Genomic DNA, 27918 nt, shown 5'->3' on the forward strand with positions numbered 1-27918 from the left:
CACTTCTTGATTTTATCTCATTCAGCTTTCTTATTATTGATGGTTGCTTCCTTCCTTGGGCTTTATAGAGATAGGTTGCGTTGGACATTGGCTGGCTGAATGAAGAAGCACAGAGGGCTCCTCTTGGAAAGTGAAGCCTACTGCAATTCCCTTTTCTACACAAACTGTTAAAGGTGCAGGAGCCCTGCCATCTCCATATGGCTACCTTACATGGACATTGGATCAAACAGGCATGAAATGCCATTATTAAATAAACAAAGAGAAGATAAGAAGGTTCCTGCTGGTTCAGATCAAAGGCCAAGTCTAGAATCCTAGTTTGCCACAGTAGACAATAAGATGTCTCTGGAGATGTCTACAAGCTTGATATATGAGTGCTATCCTGCTTTTGTTCCTCAGCAGCTTGTATTCAAATACTTATGAACTGAGCATGAAAGGAACACATATACCACTGTGAACATGTGATAGCCCTAACCTCCATGAATTTCCTCACCCCACCACTTTTTAAGCCAGTTTGTGGACTATAAAGGTAAAGGTAAAGGGACCCCTGACCATTAGGTCCAGTCGTGACCGACTCTGGGGTTGCGGCGCTCATCTCGCTTTATTGGCCGAGGGAGCCGACGTTTGTCCGCAGACAGCTTCCGGGTCATGTGGCCAGCATGACTAAGCCGCTTCTGGCGAACCAGAGCAGTGCAGGGAAACGCCGTTTCCCTTCCCGCTGGAGCGGTACCTATTTATCTACTTGCACTTTGACGTGCTTTCAAACTGCTAGGTGGGCAGGAGCTGGGACTGAACAACGGGAGCTCACCCCGTCACAGGGATTCGAACCGCCAACCCTCTGATCGGCAAATCCTAGGCTCTGTGGTTTAACCCACAGCGCCATCTGCATCCTGCATTGTGGACTATGCTGGCAGCCATTTCAGCATCTGCAGCGACAGTGAGCAGCAATCATTTATCTATCAACCATAATTTATTGTACACATCTAGTTCTTTTCCAGTTCATTCCTAGTGGAGATAATTACTACAATCTATACAGTAATTGGTTCATTTAGCCTCAAAATTCTTTTGCTTAATATTCTGACTTGGGATATCCCTAGTTGAGGATGAGATCAATGAAATACATGATTAAAGTTCTGCTAATTTGGCTTTCCGTCAATAGAAAACGTATACATTCATTCTACTCACTGAGCACACTTCCAGATGACCAGATTATTGGGCATTCGTCCCAACTTGTTGGCAGGGAGATTAGACGACACTGGCTATTGAATGAGCATTTATTCTCATTTGCAAGGAAGTTTGATGATGTTGTTGGCACTTTCCAATGAATTTCCCTGTCACTTCCCTTATTGCAAAAAGTCCAGTCTTTGGGGGAAGGGAGTTTGTTCTGCAGAAGCTCCAAATCATTTTAACTGTGTGACCTGAATTTGTTGGCATGTGGTTGAATCCCACCCGAAAATAGCAACTATTTTGAAGTGCTTTGAGAGGGCATGTCCACACTTCTGCCTGCCCCATGCCTAGAAAGCTTCTCCTGGCATGAGTCCAAGCAGTTTTGTCTTTGTTCTGCCACTTTCCCCTGGAAAAACTGCTCTTTAGCCCTAATTCAGAACAAACATCAATCCAGAGAAAACCTTATTGCGTCGATTCAGTGGTAAAGATTGGGTTTTAGTGGCGGAAAGCAGCGGGGGAAATGCAAGTCTGGATGGGCCCCTTATCTCCTGCAGTCTTTTAGTAAACTGGAAGTGGAAACAAAAGTTGACAGTTTCTCAGAATATTTTTTCTTTTCTTTTTGTTGTAGTATTCCTAAGCTTTCACCATCTAATTCTATGGAAAGCTAGGTAGTGATGGGGATTTGCTTACAGGATTTGTCTCTCTTTGCTGAAGGGATTTAGTAATAAACAGCTAGGCTGCTTATGCAACCAACTGTAATGTGGTTTGATTAGATCAAGGTTTCTGGAAACTAGGACTTGCAGAGCAGCTTATGAAAACAGAATAGATAACATCAGCATGAGAGTCATTTTAACAACCCCAAAATAATAAATAGCATCAATGAATGAACACATGCTCCTAGTGGAAATAGATGGTGCGATACCCATGCACTAAGCAATTATCAGAGTGAAGCTGGTGAGAAAGCTTGCAGAGTCACAGTGGAAGAAGCTATATGATGCTAAACAATGAGCGGTTGTCCACATTTAGTGATTCAGTCCAATGGCAGCATATTCTGTAAATTCCGTCTCAGCAGAATGCTCATGTCTCTGAACAGGTTCCCCATAGCTCAGTGTTGCATAAATAAGGGCTTCCTTCTTTTGAGGTAAGAGTTGCTGGGTATTGGAGACACATTCATCACAAGTAGGCTTGGGTGGTGCCCTGGTGGCATCCCAGCAATTGCATTGATTGCCGTAGATGGGATCATCATCTGGAAATTGCAGCACATAAGGCTCAGCAGCTTGATGAAGTGCAGATTTCATATGGGAGACATTGCTGCACTGGGCATCTGCATTGCTATTAAGCTGTGGGGGAAACAAGGGCACAAAAGATTCATGAAAGAGTGCAGTATCTTAATCACATATCTAGCTAGCAAAGACGACAACCATGTCGGACGTGGACAGCTCAAACATCAGGGAAGACGTCGCTTTTCAAGCCTTCATTAAAATCACAGGTTTCTCCCATCCCTGACCCTCCAGACCTTGTTGGGCTGCAACTCCCATCATCCCTGAGCATTGGCCATGTCTGCTGGGGCTGATGGGAGTTGGAGTCCAACAACATTAGCAGGGCAGCAGGTTGGAGAAGCCATTTTAAATTTTAATACCCAGGATAACATCGAAGGCACCTGGATTAAAAGAAGTGCAGTTGACACTCATCAGATTATGTATTGTTTTGATGTGACGTTAGACACAAATGAGATGTGGCACTATTCATGTCTTCACTACTTGCTAAAAAATCAAATGGTTGATTTTTTAAAAAATAGTGTGGTAGTGATCAGGGTGAACTAGATTGGGATTGCATGTAGAAGAGGAGTGTAGTCCTTTGTCCCAAACATAGTCCCGTTCCCAATGCAATGGCAGGAAAACTCGAATTGGGAGTCTGTGCTCCCAAAAGAAAGATCAGCCATGCAAAGGCTAAAGTCATGATGCCTCATTTGGACCTCTTCTGAGTCTAGAAAAAGCTGAACTTTGGAGCAAAAAACCCAGCTTTACACAAAACTAAGAACATTTGCCCATATTTCTCCCTCCCTTCTTCCCTCTGTTGTTTCACACTATCTGGTTAAGCTTATTAGCAACTTGGGAGGCAGAATTTGTCCATGTAGTTCAGTAATGTGCAATGTCACTGATGGCTAGCATTTAAAACACAACTAAACACCACTTAAGTTGAAGGCTGAGCTTTCTTCCTGTGTTCATGAATGAAAATTGCTTCCTTTAAGTGGCAAAGTCCATGAGGTGAAGGTTTTTATATGTATCTTGAAGGGGTTGGAACGTAACACGTTAGGCCTCTCCAGGAATTCGAGCTGTAGCTCCATGGTAGAACATCTGCTTTGCCCATAGAAGATTCCAGCTTCAATTCTTGACATCTCCAGATAGGACTTGGGAAGAATCCTGCCCAAAATCCTGGAGAGCTATTGCCACTCAGTGCAGACAATACTGAGCTCAATGGACCAATGGTTTGACTCATGGGGATTGTAGGGATGAGCACCCTAGCTTCACCCCTTCTCATTATTCTCACCTCATGGTGGTATCCATGTGAATCAGGGAGCCTCCTGTACTTGTGGGGCTCTCCGTGCATTTTAGAACCAATATTTTCCATGGGTCCAGGAGGCTTGACACAGTCACCCTGCAACTCATGGAGGGAGGTGGGTGATGATTAGAGAGGTAGGGGAAAGCTAGCACACACTTCTCCATGGCCTCAGCTCATGTGATTACTGTACACAGGGACGGAATGCCTGAAAGGGGCTTATGGGCATTTAAGTACCATACTTGGAAATTCAATACCAGGCTCCTCAGTGAAGAAACCTACCACATTCATTTCACTTTGCGAGATTGGTGGGCCCTTATTGCTGTTCACTGGAAAGGAAAAGAAAAACACCAGCTATTGATGGAACAACATTTGGATAGTTCATCACATTCATTGTACAAAAACAAGAACGCAGCTTGTGAAAATGCCCTGTCTCATAAAAAGGGGATCAAGGAAATCCTTACCAAATTTTATGGATAGCCCAAAACTGCTATCCTGTTATAATGAAAGTCAGGCAATAAATATTTAAAATAAGTAGCTTTTATGCAAGACTATGAGTTTTGGAAGATAGTCATGGAAGCGGTCCCAAGACACTTTTTTTTAATCCTAAGGAAGAACAGAAATGGGGGTGGCGCCACTTCCCCCCACCCCGGTCAAGGCACATAGTGGTTCCCGAGATTGGTCAACTTATTTTGACTCATAAGGCAGAAACCCCTCACAAACACCTCGCCCCAAGAATAAAATATGATCATAATAAATTTAGAAGTAGCCATTTGCTGCAGTTCTGTAACACTCAAACTCAACTGCCTCACTCTGCCTGTGGGCAGGTTCAGCCCTGGTAATATGAGAAATGAAAAGATATTTGAGTAGCAGAAGTGAGACAGCCCAGGGAAAAGAGGGGGATACTAGAGAGCTCTTGAGAGAATTCACCTTGATGCTTCCTTATGCAGCACAGCAGGCCCAAGCAGCTCAAAATGAAGAGGCACAGTGGTCCCAGGAATGACAGGAAATAAATAATCAGCTTCATGTCCTTTCCAGCTGCTTCATTATCTTCTGCAGTAGCATTTTCAGATTCTGTTATTTTATTGTGATCTGTTATTATTATTGTTGTTGTTGTTGCTATAATTACTATTTACATTTGCTATTGTCCTAATGCCAAAGCAACATAATGTTATATTTCAATATAGCAATGCAATTATTAATCATTAAGCAAATACAATGAGCCGAGCAGTTCAAATCTCCCCTCAGCCCCCCACCAAAGCAGAATTCACCATCAGTTAACAGGGGTGAAATAACCAATATGGTAAGAGAAGTTAAACACTGTTTAAAAGTAAGCATTCTCAGAAAGAGAAAGAGCATTCAAAAGTCAATAAAAATAAAAATAGCATGCTTCCTAACAGAAGTAATCTGCTTGATCCAGAATGGTTTCGCAAGGGTCATCGACAATACATTATGATCTCTAAATGTTCTTAATGCAATCTAGAAAGCCAGAGAGGCTATAATGAGGGTCAAAATACAGCGTAGGCAGGAGGATCCAGAATTCCCAGTGTTTTTGTAGAGGAGGGCAGAAGATGCTGAAATGAGGCAAATAAGGGCAAATGAGGCACTGCCCCAATAATCTGAGTTTGCTCTCCTCCAGTTCATGCCTGCCTGCCTTCTTACTAACAGTCACTCCAGGGTGGCACAACCTGTCATCTTCCTCCTCAGTCTCAGTGTTGCTATTGTTGAACTCAGCAAGGAGGAGGATCCCTGGAGGGGGAAACATTTCATGCTTCCCCCCATACTGTTTTCATTACCAAAATAGCTCCTTCAACCTGTTATTAGAGCCCTAGTTGCCCTGAGCCCCAGTTGAAAGGATGGGTGTGTCATGGAACTGCATGCTGGGTAGCCGCCGACACACCATTTCTGCGTTTGGAGCATGTCAGAAGAGCCTCTACAAGCAGACCAATATACAGTACATGCGTATAACTCCATGAGGAGGGAAGCCATGACCTAGTCAGGGTTCTCTCTTACTCAGAGACACACTTCAAAAGGATGGATGACAGGAAGAAGAGGAAGAGTTTAGATTAGATATTCCGCTCTATCGGCTCACAATCTCCTTTCCCTTCCTCCCCCACAACATACACTCTGTGAGGTGAGTAAGGCTGAAAGACTTCAGAGAAGTGTGACTAGCCCAAGGTCACCCAGCAGCTGCATGTGGAGGAGCGGAGACGCAAACCTGGTTCACCAGATTACAAGTCCACTGCTCTTAACCACTATACCACACTGGCTCATTTCCACTGGGCACAACAGCAGCAGGGGGTGGGCTAGCTCACTCAGCACCCATTCACTTTCAATACTTGGGAGGAGGATCATGTGAAACACCCCCCCCACACACACACACCCGTCCAAGTGTTTGGGTGCATGGAGGGAAGCAGTTTTATAGAGTACAAGTAGAGACTTGAAACTCAGCCTCAAAGTAAACCTGATATTAAACTTATCTGTGAATTCTCTGCTTGAGATTCTCTTTTTTCTTTCTTGCATAAAACAAACTAATAGCAGTCATAAGGGTGGGGTGAGGGTGCAGGTGTTAATTCTGGCTGGAAAAGTGGCAGGGTAGGAGAGTATTGACCTCTCCTCATGTGCCACACATTGCCTCCCTGAAATTGCTCTTTTCATCAGCTAGCAACATTGGGGTGAATTAACAGTTTGGGAGAGAGATAATTTTCAGTAGGAAAACATCATGGGGGAGAAGTTGGATAAACTTTTCCTTTCTTCAGTTTTGATGCAGATTTGGTTGGGATGGGTCTTATGACTATTTTTAGGTTTTTGTGTGTTTTTTTAAAGAGAGAAGTACAGTATCCCAACTATGTGCGTCAAAAGTCACATTTAGCTCAGCCCTTAGAGAACTGAAACTAAGGTAAGTCAATTTGAGATGAGCTATAGCAGGAGACAGCAAACTTTTTCAGCAGGAGGCCGGTCCACTGTCCCTCAGACCTTGTGCGGGGGCTGGACTATATTTTGAAGGAAGAAAAAAAAGGATTCCTATGTCCCACCAATAACCCAGAGATGCATTTTAAATAAAAGGACACATTCTACTCATGTAAAAACATGCTGATTCCTGGACCGTCCACAGGCTGGATTTAGAAGGCGATTGGGCCAGATCTGGCCCCCGGGCCTTAGTTTGCCTACCCATGCACTATAGTAAGAGTTGCACAGCCTTAGGTGTGCTTGTTTCATATTTCAGCCTCCTGTGGGCTTTTTATTTTGTAAAGGTTTCAGCATTTCAATTTTATACAGGCCATTTCTTAAACTCAAATGTAAGTTCTGGGCAATGTGACCCTCTTGTTGAATTTACATACACAGAAAGTCCAAATACCAATTTGAGTCATTTAGATGTCACAACATGGGCTGTTTGGCAGTCTGTACAGGTTTCATTTCTTTGAACTACTAGACAGCCTATTTTTTGTCAGATGACTGATAAGGCTACCGCTCTACACATTGTTTGCAAATAAGGGAGCCGGGATGTCTTTGATGTGTGATGAACATTTTGTAACTGCAGCACTTGGGTTTAACTGTTTTCTGCAATGAACCCCATCAAGATTTGGAAAACTGAAATACCGCAAAGCAAGGAACAAATGAGCAACTCTTAGCCAACGTTCACGCCATATATTTAAATCACTATGATACCTCTTTAAACAAACAGGACTTCCCCAAAAAAAGAATTCTGGGAGATATACCCAGTGCTTTTTTCTGGGGGGACGCAGGGGGATGCATACCCCTAAACATTTTGTGAATCTACCCCTAAACATTTTTTAAGAAAAAAAGCACTGGATATTCCTTTCTCCATGCACGGCCTTCAAGACATCTTACAAGCAAAGCATTTATGTATACTACTATTATTTATTAAATTTGTATACTTCCCATCATCTGAAGATCACAACATAAAAAGAAAAACACAAAATACATACTAAAACAAAAGCAAAGCAATATCCCCCACTTCTCCCAAACACGTTTTAAAGGACATAGAATGTTAGTCAGCCAAAGGCTTGCTTTATAGAGAAACGTTTTTGTCTGGCACCTAAAGATATGTAATGAAGGCGCCAGGTGAGCCTTCTTGGGGAGAGCATTCCACAAACGAGGAGCCACCACAGAAAAGGCACGTTCTTGTGTTGCCACCCTCTGGACCTCTCACATAGGAGGTACATGAAGAAGGGCCTCAGATGATGATCACAGGGTCTGAATCGCTTCATATGGGGAGAGGCGGTCCTTGAGGTGATTATGATGCACCTTTCGTAACTAAGTCCCGGGGCAGGTTGCAACAATTTAAAACACATCATTAGAAATAGTTTAATGCACATGACAAACTTAGGTCTATTCATTTCAGTGGGTTTACTCTGAGTATAACTCAGTTGGAAACAAGTCCCTTTTCTAATAGCAGTCACACACTTCAGTACAGATTATGCTGCCTCCCCGGGCTCACAGTGTCATCAAAAGAGTTCAGCTTGTTGTCCGTTCCAGCTCTACATTTCTATGATTCTATGACCAAGAGAGCAGTGCTGGATTGGGGGTGTTTGCACAGAAGAGGGCACATGCCCTTGTGGCAGTTTTGGAGTGGTGGCAAATTACAGGCTTTCTCATGAGCATGTCTCTGTGCATGTGCCCCTATACAACTTTGCCTTGCTCCAAAGGGGAAGAGAAATTCAAAGTATCAGTGTGGGGTGGCCTTTCTAAGTCTCCCATGCCACTCCATTCAGGCTCCACAATCAGAGCTTGAAAAGATGGATTCACGGAGGCTCAGGAAACCTGCTCCATGTTGAAAGGATCCATTTTCAAGTACCCCCCCCCAAAAAAAAACCTTTGAAGCTCAACTGGATTTCCAAGCCTCCCTTATGCCTTGGAGAGCTCACCTGCTGCTGATCCTTTCAATCTCCAATTTCAAATCACTCTCTTCATCCTTCCCAACTGCTGCCACTGGGCTAAACATGCTGAGATGGAGAAGCAGGGCAGCAGTGCAGACCACTGTCACCTATTGCAAAATTTGTAGATCCAGCATTGTAAGAGAGCAGAGCGTGCAACATGGCTGGGACGTTGATGGGCCTTTTGACAGTTGGCTTTCTATACTGTACTAAAGAGCGCTGCACACAGATAAGAGGAAAGGGTTAGCCTGCAGCATGCCAGAGGTGCTTAGAGAAGAGGAAATAAAATCAATGTGCAGTTGAAACCTTGATTGTGTTGATGTGCGTTTCTTGAGCAGAGCAAGAACATAGACAAATGACCGCAGGGCTATAAGCACCAGGCAACTGACCAGGAGGCTGACTGAATTGCCCATAGGCCTGTTGCTGCAAACAGTGAATTGGAAAAAGGCCCTCATTCTCGGAATTGCTTATGATGCTTACCTTGTACAATGACTTGTATTTCATGACCTGGGAGTATGCTTTCCCCCATAGTAGCTCGACACTGATAGCGTCCACTGTCATTCTTAGAAATAGGCAAAAATTGCAAAACAAAATCATGGCCTTTCCAAAAAATATTGTGTCTTTGTCCTTGAGGCAGAATTTCACTGTTCCTGAACCAATTTATCGTAAGATTCTCTTGGCAATCCATCACTGGGCACTTTATACTGAATGAAACGCCAGCATTTATCGTGTAGTTGGTTCCCCTTCGGACAGAAATAGTGCAGTTTTCATTCCCTGGAAGAAAAAAGTGGGTGGAAATTATGCCTGACACACCTCAGATATTTTTGCATTGTTAGCAATAATCATTTCATTGGCGTCTTGTTGGTTTTCCCATCCATGCAATACCTTTCTACAGGCAATGCTTTAGATGAGAAGAGCTGATTGGCAAGCTAATGTGATATAAAATATTGACATCAGTCATCTGTTATTGGTTTAATCACAGCCAAGATATTTATAAATTATTATTATTGTTATTAGTATATTTATTTCTATCCCTTTTCCCCAGACTGGAACTCATGGCGGCTTACAAAGATAAAACAGAACAAGCTTAAAAACAAAGAAAAGATAATTCTTTAAAATGTAATTAAACACTAACAGAATCAAAATGCTATAAAAAGATCCGTTAAAAACATAAACAGTAACTACACATCCCAACAACACCCCTTTCCTAAAAAAACAGTCAGTTCGCAAAGGCCTGTTGGAACAAGTCTTCACCTGCCAGCAGAAGGACAGCAATGACACAGCCAATCTAACTTCTTTAAGGAGTGAGTTCCAAAGTCTGGGAGCAGACACCATGAAGGGCCTGTCCAATTGGGTGGTGGGACCAAGAGAAAGACCTCCCACAAGGAGTTTGGAGCCTGGACAGGTTTGTATGAGGGAATGTGGTATTTCAGATAACCTAGACCTTGGCATCAGAAGTCTGTTATCAGAAGTCTGGATGGTCAAACAGTTACTTCTTGCTAAGCCCCATTATTCTGCCCAGACAATGAGGTCCAGCTCCGAGGGCCTTCTGGTGGTTCCCTGATTGCGAGAAGTGACGTTACAGGGAACCAGGCAGAGGGCCTTCTCGGTAGTGACGCCTGCCCTGTGGAAACGGTAGCCCTTCTTCAATGCCTACTGTGGTCAATGGGGCAGTAGGCATGGGGAGGGGATTTGATTCTGTTTGCATTTAAAGGTGAACCTACCTAATTTGCACAGCGTGCAAACTGAAACACAGCCAACATCCTAAATTCAAATTTCTCCGAATTTTGCAGCACAGTTCTCCAGTCAAATAATGTGAGCAAAATTGCATATACCAGAGCAAAGTATGCATAAGAATGTATACATCAGTGAAAATAACACTCGGAAATGTGTTCTATTCAGGGAAATTTACTTTGCAAAAATGTGTACATTAGGCACAGGCAAAAGTGGGTATATTATGAGAAATTTGCACTAAAATGCTGATGGATTTATATGGGGACTTTAAAAAAAACACCCATATCATGAACTAATGCAGTGAGCTAAATTTCAGATTGGAAAAATGAGGAAACTGATTCACCTACCCCCTTCTGACCAGTGACCACAAGGCAACTTCAGCTACAGAAGGTGGAAATGGAACTAGGTGTGTGGCTGAAATTTGAGAACAAGGACTTGTGTGGGGCTTATGTAAATCTGTGGTTTTAGGAGGAAAGACGAAGTAGCAGGCTGCAGCCAGTTTGCCACAAAAAGTGGTAGAAGAGAGTGCTGTTTGGTTGCCTGGGTCAAGTAGGCATAAATGGAATGACACGGTGCGGTTCAATCACTTGATCTGATTTACGAAGTTCAGGCGTTTTAAAAGCCACAACAATATCCTCATGTAAGTCTTGTTCCCCTCCCCACATCTGAATAGAAGAATCTACAATCAAGACTCAAGCACTCTCCCCCCACCAGTGTGGTGTAGTGGTTAAGAGCGGTAGTCTCGTAATCTGGGGAACCGGGTTCGCGTCTCCGCTCCTCCACATGCAGCTGCTGGGTGACCTTGGGCCAGTCACACTTCTCTGAAGTCTCTCAGCCCCACTCACCTCACAGAGTGTTTGTTGTGGGGGAGGAAGGGAAAGGAGAATGTTAGCCGCTTTGAGACTCCTTAAAGGGAGTGAAAGGCGGGATATCAAATCCAAACTCTTCTTCTTCCTCTTCTTCTATGGTTTCCATTAAATGGTGGAATTGCTGTCTCTGACCTTGAAGGCAGAGCACAGCCATCATGGCTGGTAGCCATCAACAGACTTAGCCTCCAAAACACAAAATTCGTGACGAGGTCGATTGCTGCCCAAAGGTGAGTGCCACTGGTTTCCGAAAATTCACAAAGACTCTTCAACATCCAGCAGTCCAAATCCTTCAGTTGTGGATGATATGGTATGAGACCACTTGCAAATTTGAAAGGCACGCAAGCATGTGCGCACACACACACACACACACACAGAGAGAGAATGATGCAAAAACATTTCTTTTAAATCTTGGGAACTGAAGAACTAGGGCACACTTCTCTTTGGTACTTTGAGAAACACACATTTGCTGGTTTAACGTGTAGTTGCATACTTGAATATGCACTGCTGAATACAAATGAAAGTGTTAATCAACCTGGCATTACTTTATTTATTTGCTGTATTTGTGTCCTACCTTTCCTCCAAGTTGCTCAAGGAAGCATGCATGATTTTCCCTGTCTCCATTTTTCCTTCTCGATGACGCTTTCATGTAGGGATAGGCTGAGAGATAGTGACTGGCTCTCCCATGATCACTGACACCCAGCGGGCAACACCAGTGGGGAGATTTGAATCTGGATCTCCCTGATCCTATTCCAACACTATACCCACCTACACCACAGAACAGCCTTTGGTGATAGAGAGCCATTTCACATGTTCTAATGTTTTATTATTCATTGAAGATAAAGTGCTCTATAAAATGTTTAAAATAAATAAGTAATGTTCCAGGAAAGACAAGCTCCCATTTGTCTGCTCACAGTAGCCATAAAAACATATGGAGGTAAGGTGAAGGTATCTACGAGATGTTTCCAAACATTTGTCTCTCCTCTGCATGGTACAATGGCTGCCACAGTCAAAGCATTTCCTGTAAAACATTAGCTATTTTGCTTCTTTACCTTGAGTTCCAGACCAATTAAAAGCAATAAAATATTGATGCATTTATCAGCCACTTTATCAGACAACTGCAGAGAGGATTTCAGAATATTATGCTCTGATTAATAGAAGCTTTCTCTCTGACCTAAACTCTTATTCTTGGGTAGTTTTATAGTGTGGGTACCTGCAACCTTCCAGCATTGTTAGGCCTCCAATCTCCTCAACAATCAGCCATATTAATTTGCCCTTTGCACTGCATTGTCATATTGCCACTCATTCTCCTGTTTTTTAAACTGGAATGAACAGGATTAGTCATTTCAGCCTGTTTTCATTATATAATGTCTCTATCCTGCTAACACTCTGCTTGCTCTTCTCTGATACTGCACCCATTATTATATGGAAGACACCAATACACATATGAAGGGTGGCTGTAATTATTCAGTGAAGAAGAGAAATTTCAGCCCCAATATAGATATATAGTGTTCGAATATAGATTAATAGTGGCGTCTCTGTTGGGGCTGAAGCCTGGTGTGAAATATTCGAAGGCTGAGAATAAGGCCCGTTGTTGTACTATTTAACCCAATTTGAGCTGTATCCTGAACTTAACAGTTGTGTCTAGCCACCTGAAAACATTTAGAAATAAAGGTTTCACACACGTTTCACTGGCATTCAGATAGATACGGCCATATCTTACCATGTGCCCATGTATTCTCCAGTGTCAGCATCAGAAAGAGGGAGCGCATTGCAAAGCTACCTGCGTACATGGCCTGGAATGTAGCTTCACTTCATAGTCATCGTGGAAAAGAAAGCTGATCCGTCAGGATGAAACTGTTTTTCTGGTGCAGTTTCAGCAGCTTCTTAATTCAGCTTGTGGAGGCTCGTGTAGAAACACTTCAATTACCTCAAGAAAGTGAGCCAGACTGGAGGCGTGAGGGGATGTGAAAGAGCTCTGCCACGCTCACAACAAATCAAATTTGCTCACCGTAGAACTTCCTGCAGCCGCTGCTGGTTTCCAAAGCCTCTTGCCTCCAAAACCAGACAGAATGAAATGGGGTGGTGGTGTTTGTGTGTGTGTGTGTGTGTTGCACCTTGAAAGAGGAACTGGTGGATGGAAACAAAATAAAATCAGCAGAACATTTTTCAAACAGTAGCTTCAATTTTTAAAAAAGCATTTGAAAAAGTAAAAAATTTTTTTTTTGAAAAAATAAAGAATTGTTGCAGCACCTCATTTGGATGTCTTCTTTCTTTTGGAAATTCATGTCACTCCTTCTAAGAGCGAACTCATGTGCTGAGTGCCAACAAAGTTGTAACCAAAATGGGAGAGCAGTGCTATTTTTCTAGAAAAAGAGCTGCTGGAACTCCCCACAAATGCCTCCCTTGTTCTCTTATAATGGCCACGGCGCCCACCTGAGAGGTGCCAGAACTGAGTTCCGGCTGAAGAAAAAGCCATGTAGAGAAGTATCAGCATGCTCAGTGGGAACCCTGAATTTTGCAGAAGCGCAACAAATAAAAATACTCACACTACTGGGGCAACCCTCCCTCCAAGAACCTTCACGTCAACCCTATGAGGACTGCACATTCTCAGTAGCCATGGAATGGTGGCAAGCAGTTGCAGAATGGCTTGATGAAGGAGGCCCTGGCTGGCACCCTGAGCAGGAATACCTGTGTTATGAAATATGTTGCAACATTTTGTTGCCCCTGCCACTCGTACACATAGCAACATGACTGAACAGAATTTCATAACACAGATTGCTTATGGATATTAATGATAGACAGATAGATAGATGATATACTTTTGGATTTTTGTTAACAAAGAGGGAGTTAAGAGATTGTTTCTCTCACCACTGTTAATGCCAAGCCAAATTAATATTTAGGGCTAATGCAGATGATGTCCTTCAGCAATGCTTGAGACTATAAGGAAAAGGCTGCAGAAATCTGGGACAGCTGTAGGAGGAAATTTCTATGTCCACAGCCTGCTCCTGATTTCTTAAATATATAGGAAGTTTTGTGGGCAAGAGGGGTCCTTTAATCAGGTTGAAAAATCTTTTCTATTTGTTATTTTAGAAGTTTGCTCACTTAGCTTATCAGTCTCACATGCAAGAGACATCCGAGAACCCGTGGGCTTATTCTGCAAAGGTATCCCAACTATGAAATGCCCTCCCCCTTGGCATACAATTGGCACCAGCTCTGATGAATCTTTGGTGCCATTTGAAAACTCTCCTATTTCAGTAGACTTTTATGAGAGCTTAATTACCTTGGACTGGTTTTGGTACTTCTTGCTGCTATTGAGACTGTTGTGATAATATCTGCTGCTCTTATTTCTAATTGTGTTTGTCTCCAGACAGATCCACTTGCTTTCAGTTAAAGATGACATTCCAGAATTTTTGTGTTGTCAAAAGGATAAAATTATTTCATAGGCCAGTGGTGCTGTCATAACGTCGTCAAAACAGCTACATCTTTAGTCAATTGCGCTGTACAAGAAATAAATTATTCTAGAACCGCCAGGAATGAGAAACCCGTGCCCCGCTTTTTATGCAAGGGGGTTTTCTTCTCCTGGGTATTTAGATAAAACAGGCTTTCTCCAATGTGGAGCCCTCCAGACATTGTTGGTTTCTTAACTCCCATCAGTCCTAGCCAATATGGCCAACAATCAAGGAGGGTGCGAACTGGAGTCCCACATCTGAAGTCCCACAGGCTCCTTATTACTGACTGAAATGACTCTTTCCCATAAGGAAGCAAAGCCTTTATTTTAGATAATGACTATGCTACAATATAACACACTGACACATTTTTAGGTGCAATCCTAAACTCTAAGCAGGGCATCATGGAGTGCCAACTCGACACTCCCAGTGCTCACACCAACCTGGGTGGAATGTGGAGTGGCAAGCAAAAACACCCCTTTGCTCTGCTAGCAGCCAGCCAAGAGGATTAGATTCTCTCCAATGTCATGACATGAGGGTGGCAAGATCTCAGGAGAATCTAATGGATGCTGGGCCAGGCCAGGCCTGCTTCCCCAAAACACGTCAAGGTTTTCTGCGAGTGGGCTGTTAGTGGTAAGATCTGCCTGTTGTTTGGGTGGGCACTTTGGGGGCCCCCTGTTTGTAGAGGCTAGCAGAGCTAGGCAGGGCTGGGAAGAGGGACATCTCAGCTGCACCCAAACCCCATGTAGCATGGCGGCCTGGATTGCTCTATTTTGCCAAAAGAAATAACAGAAAGGGGGAAACGAAAAGTAGTCAGTGCCACCTCTCTGTTCTGCTATGTATCTTTTGCTGTTCAAATATGACCTTGCTGCCATTGTTTTAAAACTCTTTATTTTGTAAAGTTAACACAGAACTTTAAAAACATAAAGACAATGAATATTCAACATGCATAAGCAAACAAAAAATATCCTAGCAGCAAATTCAAAGATGGAACAGTAAAAAGGGATAGCAAGATTATCCATACAATATATATCTATAAATAAATGGTAATGGTTAGCACACTGTTATTTTGTTCCTTATTTCACTCAAGAAAAAAAAGTTATAATGGAGACACAAAATCAGTTTAACTACGTCACTATCTATCTTTGCATGGTTGTAATAGACTATTTTTTTATTTATTTTTAAAAAAAACCCTTAGGGAGTTAGGGATTTTTGAGTAGCATAAGAACATATCCTAGTTGGCAGAAACTATTTTTGCCATCTCTTGTAAACTGGACAGGTTAGTTCAAAAGTTTTCTCAATCCATTATAACAATCAATATAAAAACCTGAACTTTTAACTTCATAAAAATGCAGGTTTGGAAATTTGGTGGGAGCCAGTTTTCAAAAGACAATTAGGTATGTCTTGACAACTATATGAAGAACAGTAACACCTTGGTTTGTATTCAAACTTACAGGGCAGTCCAATGCATTTCTACTCAAAATATTGCTCCACTGAGTTAAGTGTGAAAAGTTAATCATGACTTAAGTTCCATTAACCTCAACAGGAACTAAATGCAACTAATTTAGGTTGTTCTCTAATACACACTTACTTGAGAGTAAGCCCAATGGGACTCACTTCTGAGTAGACATGCATAGGATTGAGCTTTTGGCTTGGATCCAAGCCATTATTAGCGGCGTCCTTCATCCCCAACCCAATCTGGATGGTTTGTACAACGTTAACATCTGATTGTGAAGGATGCTTCAGTAAATGTGTGCTCTTTCTCAACCAGATACTCATTTTAGCATTAAGAAAGCTTAGAAACATTTCTGTCTCACAAAAGTAGAAGTCTTGTGTTCAATGGAGCCTAGAACAACAAAAATTGATGTATTTGAAGTTTCTGCTCTATGTCAATTGAGAACATATGAGCAGCCAAATCCTATACTTGGAAGCAAGTCCCATGAATTCAACATGACTTATGTTGAAGTACGCATGTACAGGACTGTGGCTTTCAACAGCTATTCAAAAGCCAAATCATGTTTAGGCAACTACTCAGACCAATCTGTAAAACATTAAGTTATATTCCTTTGGCTAGGTTGCTACTAGTTACTTATTTCAGTTCTAATTTTTACATGCACAAATGACACAAAAATAACGTGTGCAAAGGTATACTATCCATTTTATGCTTACAGAAGTCTGGCTTTCAACAATTCTTTCCATCGGTACGGTCAAAATAGTGATTTAATATCCTAAAGAAAAGGAATCCAATGTTACTTGTTTCCATGATTTGTACCAGTCGTCTGGGTTAATGGCATCATGGTGCAGCTTCCATTCTTCTACATAGCACACTTATGCACGACCTTTTCACTTAAAACATAATGGGCCAAACAAGAACTGTTTAACTGAATGGTAGCCAACCAAATGTTGGTGGACTGCTACTCCCATAATCTCTGAACCATAAACCATTAAGGGTTGGTGGGAGTTGGAACCCAACAACATCTTGAGGGAACCAAGTTAGGGCAGGGGTATTTTGTGGTGAGATGTGTAAGTTTCAGAAGCACAAGGCAATTCATGGATCACCACTCTGCACATTAATTGAAAGGGTGAAAAGAAAGTGTACAAATGCACACATACCGCATTTGTACACTTTCTTTTGTACACAAGGCATTTCCTTGTGAGTGATGAGGCTGTCCTACAAATAGAAGAACCAAAGCAATACAAATATCCCAGGAGTACAGCACATGCATTTCCCACTGCCATGCGCAATGGGACCTACTCCCTTTCTGACATCATATAAAGGAAGCTTGTAGATGAAGATGACAGGGAAGTACACATATATTGATGGCACAGCATTCTAATTCACTAGAATTAGTAGACAAGCAAAATAAAATAAAACAGGTTGTTGTTTTTTGTAGGGAACTACCAACTTGCTCCAGCATTCCTCTCTGACAAAGGTAGATTGCTGTTTAATGTTTATTTTTTAAAAAAATATAAGGTATCTGAAATTAAATGAGATAAATTTTCAACAGAATATCTGCTATGGACCCAAACAGGGCATTTTTCTACTCCCAATTCATTATTATGAGCTTTCTTCATAAGTAAGAAAGCTGTTCTAATCTTAAAACTTGACAATGGCCTGCCTGTGAAACTGATGCACCAGTGTCACCCAGTCCAATAGAGTAACACATTTCTTTTTAATGCTGCACTGGAGTACTGCATCTCTGCACTTGAGAACTATTGTGCAGGAAGTCTATACTGGAACACACATTCTGTGTGCCAGTAACTGTTTTTCATTCTGGAACTGAATATTAAGGCTGTGATCCTTTGTTCAGCTGCGAGTTAATTAAGCTTAGGGCTGATTAGGTTCAGCCCAAGAAAGAAAACCCCAATAGTTTCCTCCATGCTGCAGATGTAACATTAGGAGCAATACATGGGGTTCTATTGGATTCTTTAAACAAAAAATCAGAGTACTTTGGCAACAACTGCAGTGGCAGGAAAAAAAACAGAAAAGGGAAAAGGAAGGTGGGGTGGGGAACACACAGAAGCTCCTCCTCAAATATATGGAAACCTATAACAGATGCCACCTATGCAATTTCATACAAATATGAGAGCAAAAAAATGGATTAAATATGAAATATACTGTTTTTCGTAAGCTAAGCAGTCCAGATCCTGGGCTACATTCACCAATGCCAAGCTCAACGTGGCACTGCAGATTTTGGATAATCTCCAACATAAAGAGTATATACCTACTAGAGTAACTTGGCTCCATTGATTTCAATGGGTCTACCTTGGTGATCACCCACTTCCTCAAACTCTATGCAACTTTTCAATGCAATATTGCCTGTGCGACTGCGTCAAAACCTTCCAGTGAATCTGCATGTTCCTTAAACTGCTTATTTTGCTCTCTTATCTGTTTTAGTCCCAGAAAAGAGGGGAAAGTGTGGGGAAAGAAATGGATCCATCATCTGACTCCAACCAGATGTCTATGGTGAAGTTTCCTATTCTTTTCTATTTGATTTGGGCTTTGGATGCTAATTAATAATAATTTTTAAAAAATAGGCCAGAAATAAAAAGCTACTTTGCTTCCTTTGCAATTCCACCAAGAAAAAGTAAAATGTCTGGGGCATGATGCTTTTAAAAGTTATGCATTTAAAAATCAATAGAAAAGACAGTTATGGTAAACTCTCCCATTCTAATCAATGGGAACCAAAAGTGCTTAACTGTGGTAGGATCAGGAATTGCTGTTAGCTAATGCATGAAGAAATATTTTAGTCATGAATTACAAATTCCTATTAATGCTTTGCTCCTTGGAAAACATTTCATAAAGAAAAAGACAACAGCCAGTGAAGCAAAAGGTATCAGTAACTCTAGGAATTCGTATTACACAGACCTAAACTGTGCAAAGTTCAAAAACATGAGATATTAACGTAGATTAAAAAACACACACCCAACCACCTATTTGAGCCAGCTTTGAAATTAAACAGGGAGCAATGGAAATGCACATTAGACAACTTCTCTTTATATCCATTATTTGCAAAACACTGCCATCTATAGGCAGCTAACTGCGTAACTTTACTCTTACAGTCCTGCAGCTTTCCTCTGATCTGTAGTATAATTAGGGATGTGGGGAAATTGCTCCTTTAATTCTGTGGAGTATGTCATATACTCTTGCTTTCAGGACTGTGTACGCGAAAGGGATTCTCAGCAGAATGAGCATCCAACAGTAGATGCTACCCTTGGCTTTCAATGGGATGCACATCTACATCCTTACAACCCTCAACAGGTATGCAAGAGTTTGCACATCCAGCCACCAGTTAAAACTTCTCCATCTAACAGAATGTAAATCACCTAGAATGAGATAGAAAGTGGGTTCAGGATAATAGCGCAAACCAGAAAAATGGAAACAGTAGCATTGGAAATCAAGCCTGCAGGATTGCTTGGGCATCCCTAAGTATAGCTATGCTGGAGATAAATTTATGCTGAAAATACGGGGCACGCATATTGGGCATATATGAATACATGTTAAAGCCAGAAATTAGACTATTGAGTTTGACCATGCCTAATTTGATCATTTGCAATTATCAGGTAATGCAGGAGGATGAAAAGCGAGCAAAGGAATTTTTCTACAATAATGATTTAGCACTGGACTGTACAAACTTAGCAACATGGCACCTTTCTGCCATTTCCCCCCACTCAAGGAGCTCAACAACATTTTAGATCCAAACTCTTGTAATACTAGAGTCACCAACAATTTGTTGCACACCGTTGCGTTTTGCAATAGATTGTCATTTTACAATACAAAAACCATTACGTAACATTGCATGTGCATGAATATAAAAATAAACCACGTCACTGCTATGCAACTGTTAATACTCCACACTTAGAACCAAGTGGCCTCCTCCACTCAGTGGTCTTCAGACTTCAGAAGCTGGTGTGAATACCCATCAGGCAAGTAGGTTTTTCTTAGCTGGTCTGCCTTGGGTATGGAGTTCCCATTCTTCACGTGGCGAGAGAGGAAAGCTCGCACAGCTGGGTGATCAGCCTTCTCGAGGGGAATGCTAGCTTCCAGAAACATTTTTACAAAGTCCTGGACGACACCGGGCTTCTCTGTCGGGGCTGCGCTGTTGCACTGCAAAGAGGCAGTCAGAGTCCGCGGTTTCTTCCTGACAGTTTGCTCCTCAAACTCCCCCTTGCGTTTGGTGTGCGTTTTGGATTTGAGATGGTCATTGATGGCCGACTTGCGAACATGATTCAGGACCACATTGCAGAATGTGCAGTACAGTTTCCCCCCGTCTTCATACAGTTCGCTGCCAAATTCAGTAACGCGATCCTGAGGAGTCACATACAAAGCGGTTTTAGAACGGCTCCGGGAGGGAGGTGGCTTCACGTCAAATCGTTCCATTGCAGTCTTCAGTAAACTGATCTTAAAACAAAAAAAACAAGGTAGAGTATTACATTTATGTTCACTCTGTGCAGTCTCCAGTAAACAGCGGGATTTGTTTACTTGGGTATAGCTGAATACCAGAATGTTCAGTCACCAAAACGTTCCTACACCAAGAGATACAAATGCCGATTTCTCTACTAGTTGACTGCAGGCAAAAATGTACTCTGTACAAGATGATTATACCATGCTGTGACATTTGTGAACAACAGCAAAATTATTATGGGAAAGTTGTTTTAAAGAAAATGGGCTGTATGCATCTAAATAGTTCCACTAGCGCACTGACTTTTAGCTATACAACAGAACTTCCCAGTCTCCTCTCCCTGTGCTCCTCCTAAATCTGTTTCAGGTTTTCCAACCCTCCGGAGCAGAATTATAGGGTGAACAGGAAGAGGAGAGGGCAGAGAAATTACATTGCACAGCCAGACGTCTTGCACTAAAGGGCCTATTTAGCTGGATACTGCCCTATGTTTATGTTAGAGACAGACATGTGTAAGTCACATGTTGGCCCCTGGCAGTGATGACTGGCCCAAGGTTCTTGTTAAAATAGAGTTTTCATGATTTTTTAAAATAGGCTTGGGAGATGTAGCATATAAATTAAAAGCATATAAATTATAATTTTTTGGAACAAACATTACTGCAATGTACAGTAATTTGCAGCTATCTTGTCCATGAATATGATGCATACTTCCATTATTTGTAGCTAAAGTTATGAACATCAGCTGCAATTCCCAGTGAACAACGTACTTCCATGGTGTTATCACTGCTCTATCAGGTGCTCCAGTTCCACACACGGCTCAGGTTTGTTACGGAGAGGCTAACTTTCACAGAATTATAACTGGGAACCTAAACTAACTGAAGAAGCTTAAATCCAACTCCTGCTTCCATCTGCAGTTGAGAAAGAAAAGGGCACGTCACAGTACTTTCAAACATTTGAATGAAATGGCTTGCATAGCATTTTACTTCCACCAGCATGACACTTTTAGATATCTCTAACACTTATGGTCGCAGTTCAAACTTTTTTTTTTTAACATTGCTGGCCTTATGGTTGTTGCATTGATTTGTATATCTGAATATACCATCCTAAGAATCTTCCCAGCTGAAATGTGGAATACCAACAATAACCACCTTCATGGCAAACATGTGTGCTTCAACCAGATCTTATTATTTTTATGATAAATGGTTTGTACATAATACAAATGATGCTTGGTTTTATACAGGTAAATGTTTGTGAGATACATTAAGGTAATATTTACAGTGAAGTATAAAGCCTCACTGCTTGTTCCAGTGCAAAACTGAGTGGGAAAAGATTTATTCAGATAAAACTAAATAGATTTAGTTTCAAAATATTACTTAGATATGTTTTTATATATTTGTAGATTGCCCTGATGATTGAACTTCTTGTTTCCAAAACACCTCAGACAACAATGGAATATTTTTGGTGCTTTTCTTTGTTTTTTATTCTTGCATTCACTATCTCTCCCCATTTTTATTTTTATTTTGGTTTTGAGTCTTAAGGGAAGGCAATGCAGAAATGCCTTAAAGCATGGTGATAGTGGGCAGAATCAAGCATAACACCCAGCCCATTTCAGGTGCATTAGAATTCAACTCACAGCACCATAAAGTAGGCAGACATTTTCAGTATTTAGGGACATTCCTACAGTGCTCTGAAAACCCAACCTGAATTTTGCTATGATTTCAGAAAAGCACTACTGCTGCTAAGCAGAAACACATTTCTCCAGTATGAACAATTACTAAATGAATATTGCAAAATTCCCAATTATGATCAATTATACAACTTGCATTTTGGATTTATGTTATCACAGTCAGTACAATTTGATGCAGGTATATGCAGAAGGAAATCCTAGTTACTCAGCTGCAATCCTACATACACTTACCTGGAAATAAGCTCCAGTGGATGCAATAGGTCTTACTTTACTGAGTAAAGAAGGATTGATCTGAAAGTAAAAATTGTCCTCCCGTTATCTATGGAAAAGTAAGGTAAGCTACCTTAGAGTAGTCTCCTAATCTTGGTTCTCTTGCTATCCCTCGTCCCATCCCCACAACCAGAAAATGTTTAATAAGATTAAATGCTGAATGAGCCAGAAAAGGGGGGTGGAATTGTCACAATTTTTTATATTGATTTTTTAAAATCACTTATTTCCTTGAACTGAGGAAGCAATATATTATTTTGAGCAGATGGGATGAACTGATATTGCTCATTGGTAACAAACTAACAAGCAAAATGAACTGACAAATCACAAGTTTATCAGGCAAAGAAGCTGTATCCCTCTTTGAATGGCAACGGGTGACACCTGGTGGTTGAATTCTATCAAGTTCCCTATTATAAGAAGAGGCCATTGTCAAGTCCGGCAGTGGTAGCTGGGGAAATTCTACTTGCTACACAGAAGTAGCAAATTGGAATATTCAGTTGTTGTTTTGATAATGATTTTTCTTAGAAGAATAAAAGTGGATTCAAGCTGAAATGGGATGTCTGTTCCAACCTCTGCTCAACAGCACTACTTACTTACTCTGTCTTTGAAAGAAACCACTTACTAAGAGATCTTTCCAAAACTTATGCAGACGATCTATTTTAACAAATTCCAAATGCACTTTTTACAGTCACTTGCATTCAGCTAATGGGGAGGGGGAGGCTTCCCTATCTCAGGTTCTCAAATCTAGGATTATCTTATGTATATAAGGACATCATGAGATTCACAAGGCAACTACAAATTTAAGATATACTCTAGGATCTACTCCTGCCCCAAACAAACTTACATTTGTAGATACCTAATTCACTCCTTCTCACATCCTAAACAATTTCATAAAGCTGTCTCTCACCATCCTATTGCCAAATTACTGATTAATTAATTAATTATTGAATTTCTATCCCAGCTTTTCTCCAGAAGGAGCCCTGGGTGGCAAACACATCCACAATTCAAAAACAACACTGTCGAAACATTCCAAAAACTATTACAACTGAAAACATCTAAAAGCAAATTTCAATTAAAAACAGTATTTCATCCAGTACTCTTTAGTCACTAAATGCCTGGGTAACGAGGAATGTTTTCAAATTCCTTCTAAAAGTTAAAAGTAATGGAGACAGATGCACCTCACTAGAGAGGGCATTCCACAAACAGGGAACCTCCTGCCATCCTAGCAGTTCAAAAGCACATTATGTTGGTGACATGCAGTTCCATCTCTCCATTTCATCTGAATCAGGGAAGACTGCGAAGGTGCTGAACGTATCTGAAAGCAGTGATGGGGTAGGTGGGAGTCACAAAACTGAGAGGTGCTGTAGGTGAGCAGTTCCTGTGTCTGGAAACCTGGCTCTGGGCAGGGTCGCATTCCCCTTGAAGAAATTTGTAGTCTGGAAATACAGTACTCCTGGATTCGGATCTGTCACTGGAATCTGTCTGTGGCTAAGAGTGTTTAAGACAGCTTAGGCCAGTTTGCAAGCTCAAGTCATCCCTGGCCCACGATAGCCTGGTCTCAGTTGCCTATGCTTTGGGGCCCTCATGTCTGGACTACTGTAATGCACTGCTGTAATATGGGGTGCTGAAGGCTGAAGCTAGTGCAGAATTTGGTTGCCAGGTTAGTCAATGGGGCAGTTCAATGGTACCATGTACCACCAATCCAAGCTGTTAGTACTAGCATACCAAGGCAGATGTGGGTTGGGACTCAAGTACTTAAGGAGTGCTTTCCCCAATATCAATAATCTTGGGCCCTTGCCTTGCCACTTGTAGGGTATTATCTGGTATACACTCAGACTTTCAGCACATTGCTCTAATTCTGAGCCCTAGTTCATTCAGTATGGTGCCCCTTAGCTACCATGGACAGATACTTCCCTTATGAAGTGGCTGCTCCATACCAATACAGTGGTACCTCGCAAGACGAATGCCTCGGAAGACGAAAAACTCGCAAGACGAAAGAGTTTTTCGTTTTCTGAGTTGCTTCGCAAGACGGATTTCCCTATAGGCTTGCTTCGCAAGACGAAACGTCTTGCGCCTTTTTTAAAAAACCGCCAATGCATTCCTATGGGAAACCGTCAATACACAGTGGTGCTTTGCAAGACGAAAAAATTCACAAGATGAAGAAACTCGCAGAACGAATTAATTTTGTCTTGTGAGGCACCACTGTACCTAGTTGCATGAATCCCAATGGACACAAATTCTCTCTCCCCCAGATGAAGCACATGTGTACACCCATCAATATAGAACAGCAACTTCATATGTGAATTGAACAACATGGGGGCGGGGAGAGTGATGCCCACAGCTTCACCATGTAAGAAGAGAAGCACTGCTGCTTACCTTTATGGCTAAACTTAAAATCACAACAGATGGACAATTTCCAACTGATGCTGGCAACACATGCATGGTTTTGCGGTTGGTTAAAATAAATTTATGAAGAGCAGTGGCGACCTGCCCCAAGTCAGAAGGAATTATCCTAACATCATGCCCTATCCTCTGCTGCACATGAGCTTTTTCAATCTCTCTTGCTCATTTGCCAGAAGAGCTCAGAAGAAGTACTCAGTAGATCACTTCATCAGTTGCCTGTGCATGCCCTAAATGTGGTCACTCAAGGTCACTTAACACAGATTAACAATGCATCTAAATCATGTTGTCATAATTACAGTGGCTACCAAGAATTATTTCACCTCTTTCAATGTCTGCTTATGAGTGGAGTGAGAATTTTAATCTGTGTGAATACAAAACTGGGAAATTACTCTATATGAATTAATCTGGTGGGTGCGATTTTGTGCAGATGTAATAAGAATGGTGAACTGAAAAAAGAAAAAGCTGCAAATGGTAGGAGAACTTTATCTAATGAGGGACTACACTGGTTCCTGGGTTAAAGCAAATGTCATAGAATGTCCTCATTATTCTTATCTGAGGCATCCATTCCCAGATTTAGCAAGTGCACATTTGTGGAACAGTTCCTCCTCATGTGTGCCTGGAAGCCATATTTTCTGATTTGAAAGCCCTGTCCCAACTCCTGGATATTTGAGGGAGCTTGTGGTTACTTAACAGCAAGGACAAACTGTTGTTTGCTGTATGAATTTAGTCCACACATTCTGTGGCTGAACCATGTGTGATCAAGGTGTTTGTGCTATAATGATACCACAAAGCTGGGTATAAAGGTGTTTGTTTTTTGATGGTGGATACTGATACAAGTTGCAACTGGGCAGCAGCTATAGGATAAGTACCTATAAAAACTGAGAATCTCTTATCTATTCCTTGTTATTGTTGTTGGTTTTTTTGTTTTGCACCATGGGAATGCCACAATATATTGAATTTATGCTTTTTTTAACATTGTAATCTGTGAGCTACGATGAGGCAGTGTATTTTTGTGATTCTAGTAGAAATCACTTGGATCTGTATCTTAAACTGCATTTTCCATAATAATGCTGCTGTAGTGTAGAGCATTAGGTGAACTATTTCTTATGCTGTACTCTCAGTTATGCCTCGATGATGGATGGGACAGTGCAGGTGTGAAGAGTGTCTGAATTTAAGCCAAAGAGCAATCTTGTCTCAGATGTGCAACCATGCCCTGGACCTGCATTTTTGTGCCACAGCTTTGTCATAAAATGCTAGATTTTCATGTGTGCATGTGTGGGGGAGGGTTCCTTTAATTGTACAGCCTGTCAGTATAGGAGTGAACTATAATAAATGGTGGGTTTTACAGATCCAGCTGTAAAAATAGTATAGATTCATGAGAATCCATATGTGAGATTTCTATTTCTAAAACATGAAGGGCTGGAGATATTATTTTATGGCATAATCTTGGGTCAAAATGTTGAGCTGTCACCAGATTCATTTGGGTGTTCATCTGCAATAATAGCCATAATTTTGAAATTTAAAAGATTATGGTCCTCTTCGCACCAACTGGTAAATACTATGAAAGGGTTAGTGAAAGAATCAGCTTTTCAGGTAAAATACAATTCACACATTTTCCTATTATCAATATTGTTATGAGAACTAGATTAAAACAAAATGCACAGAATCTAGGCCAGACAATGCCTTAGCGATTGTGAAAAGCCTGGAACCATAATAGTACTGAAGTCTCCAAGATAAGCCAAAACTAAGTGGACATCAATAAAACTGAAAGCTACCCTGGGGAAAAAACTATAATCCAGACTAACGTATCTCACAGAGACTATGCAAGAACAAATACTACCCTGAGCTCTCAGGAGGCAAAATATAGTATACATAGTGCAGAAGACCCACTAAGTTCCCTACACCTTAACTCCCAGAGAAGTGTATATCGGATTACAGCTTTACAGTTCAAATTTAGGCATGTTACTGTTTACTTTGAAGTAATTCAACTACGCTCAACAGGGCTTACTCCAGGCATTAGTACTATAGGCATAGGACACTAGCACCAGTCAGTGGGAAAGGACCTCATGCAAACGTTTCCAGAACTGGACCCATCAATAAACGCTCCATTATGATACCTCACCAGGAACATGTTTTTTTGTTCTTCGGTGAATTTTACGCTACTACAGTGCCAAACTCTTTCTCAGTGGCTCTTTAGAGGTTCCCACATTATATTTCCCTGTGCAGATTTTTCTTCATCAGATACAACATTTATGTTCCACAATGGCTTCGTCTTAACGAGGAGCCCCAACGTGTGCCCCCAACACACCTCCTTCCTAGCTCCCCCCCCCTTACTCGCCGCTTCCAAATCTCAGGGGTTCTTTTTCCCTCGACAGAATTTCCTGCGCCCCCTGACCCGCCATTTCCCAACACCCCCCATCTTAGCCACCCCTTTCTCCATACAACCCAATGCTATGTCTCCCCACCCAGGTGGGGAGGGGGGACCATTTCCCTCCCCTCCCCCGACGCCCAACCTCCTTCTTACAGCTCTTGACAGCCGCCTGTTCTGTCCCCGGGGGGGTCCGGGGCTCAGCTTCGACCTGCTGCTCCGCGCTCACCTTCCAGGTCCCGCGACAGCGCGGAGCAGACTTGGCGGAGCCGCCTACCAGACAGATAGACAGACCGGAGGAGGAGGGAAGGAGGGGGGCGGTGAGGGCGGTTGGACAGAGTTGCTTCCTCTCTACGGCTCAGCCCAAGGGGGCGGGACTTACCCCCCCCAGCAACACCGCCGCCAATCACGGCGTCGGAAAAAGCGAGAAAGCCCATGCGAGAGGAGGGAGGAGCGAAAGGCGTTCTGTGCACCTCGCGACGAGGAGAGTGGCAGGGGCTCGCGCCAGTCGCTGAGGAGAGAAGGCGGAAGTCGAGGGGGGAGGCCGCGGCCCACTCACAAGGGAGGAGGCGGAGATTGTTTACTTTGAAGGATGAAATGCGGGCCCAATCGCCGAGGGCATA

At 42.0% G+C, this 27918-nt stretch overlaps 2 protein-coding genes across 11 annotated transcripts; both read right to left on the reverse strand.

Annotated features, from left to right (window-relative positions):
• Positions 1 to 948: 948 nt before the first annotated feature.
• On the reverse strand, positions 949 to 13241 carry BTLA (B and T lymphocyte associated). Of its 3 annotated transcripts, none has more exons than XM_083439163.1 (5): positions 12945 to 13241; positions 9102 to 9395; positions 4654 to 4776; positions 4006 to 4052; positions 949 to 2504 (listed from the first exon to the last, which is right to left on the reverse strand). In XM_083439163.1, the coding sequence occupies exons 1-5, from the start codon at positions 13012 to 13014 to the stop codon at positions 2187 to 2189; spliced, it is 852 nt and encodes a 283-aa protein (XP_083295289.1). In that variant the 5' UTR covers positions 13015 to 13241; the 3' UTR covers positions 949 to 2186. The 3 variants fall into 3 exon arrangements, with proteins under 3 accessions (XP_083295289.1, XP_083295288.1, XP_083295287.1); XM_083439162.1 differs by having other exon boundaries at positions 4654 to 4797; XM_083439161.1 differs by having other exon boundaries at positions 4654 to 4815.
• Positions 13242 to 15544: 2303 nt separating this feature from the next.
• CGGBP1 (CGG triplet repeat binding protein 1) lies at positions 15545 to 27665 on the reverse strand. 8 transcript variants are annotated; one of them, XM_083438512.1, is made up of 4 exons: positions 27525 to 27665; positions 22489 to 22548; positions 21338 to 21478; positions 15545 to 20572 (listed from the first exon to the last, which is right to left on the reverse strand). In XM_083438512.1, the coding sequence occupies exons 3-4, from the start codon at positions 21341 to 21343 to the stop codon at positions 20054 to 20056; spliced, it is 525 nt and encodes a 174-aa protein (XP_083294638.1). In that variant the 5' UTR covers positions 21344 to 21478; positions 22489 to 22548; positions 27525 to 27665; the 3' UTR covers positions 15545 to 20053. The 8 variants fall into 8 exon arrangements, with proteins under 8 accessions (XP_083294638.1, XP_083294637.1, XP_083294640.1 ...); XM_083438511.1 differs by having other exon boundaries at positions 27452 to 27663; XM_083438514.1 differs by lacking the exon at positions 22489 to 22548 and having other exon boundaries at positions 27525 to 27643.
• Positions 27666 to 27918: the final 253 nt, after the last annotated feature.

This window comes from Podarcis tiliguerta, assembly GCF_965153285.1.
Source record: "Podarcis tiliguerta genome assembly, chromosome: 4".
Taxonomy (NCBI): domain Eukaryota; kingdom Metazoa; phylum Chordata; class Lepidosauria; order Squamata; family Lacertidae; genus Podarcis; species Podarcis tiliguerta.

Bases quoted from the DNA above. Each gene is read 5' to 3' on its own strand.
- BTLA (XM_083439161.1), bottom strand. From the start codon at position 13,014: ATGTACGCAGGTAGCTTTGCAATGCGCTCCCTCTTTCTGATGCTGACA. The intron at 9,396-12,944 runs GTAAGATATGGC...TTTTTCTTCCAG, and splicing joins GGAGAATACATGGGCACATG to GGAATGAAAACTGCACTATT. The intron at 2,505-4,005 runs GTAGGTTTCTTC...TTTCCCCCACAG, and splicing joins CGCAAAGTGAAATGAATGTG to CTTAATAGCAATGCAGATGC.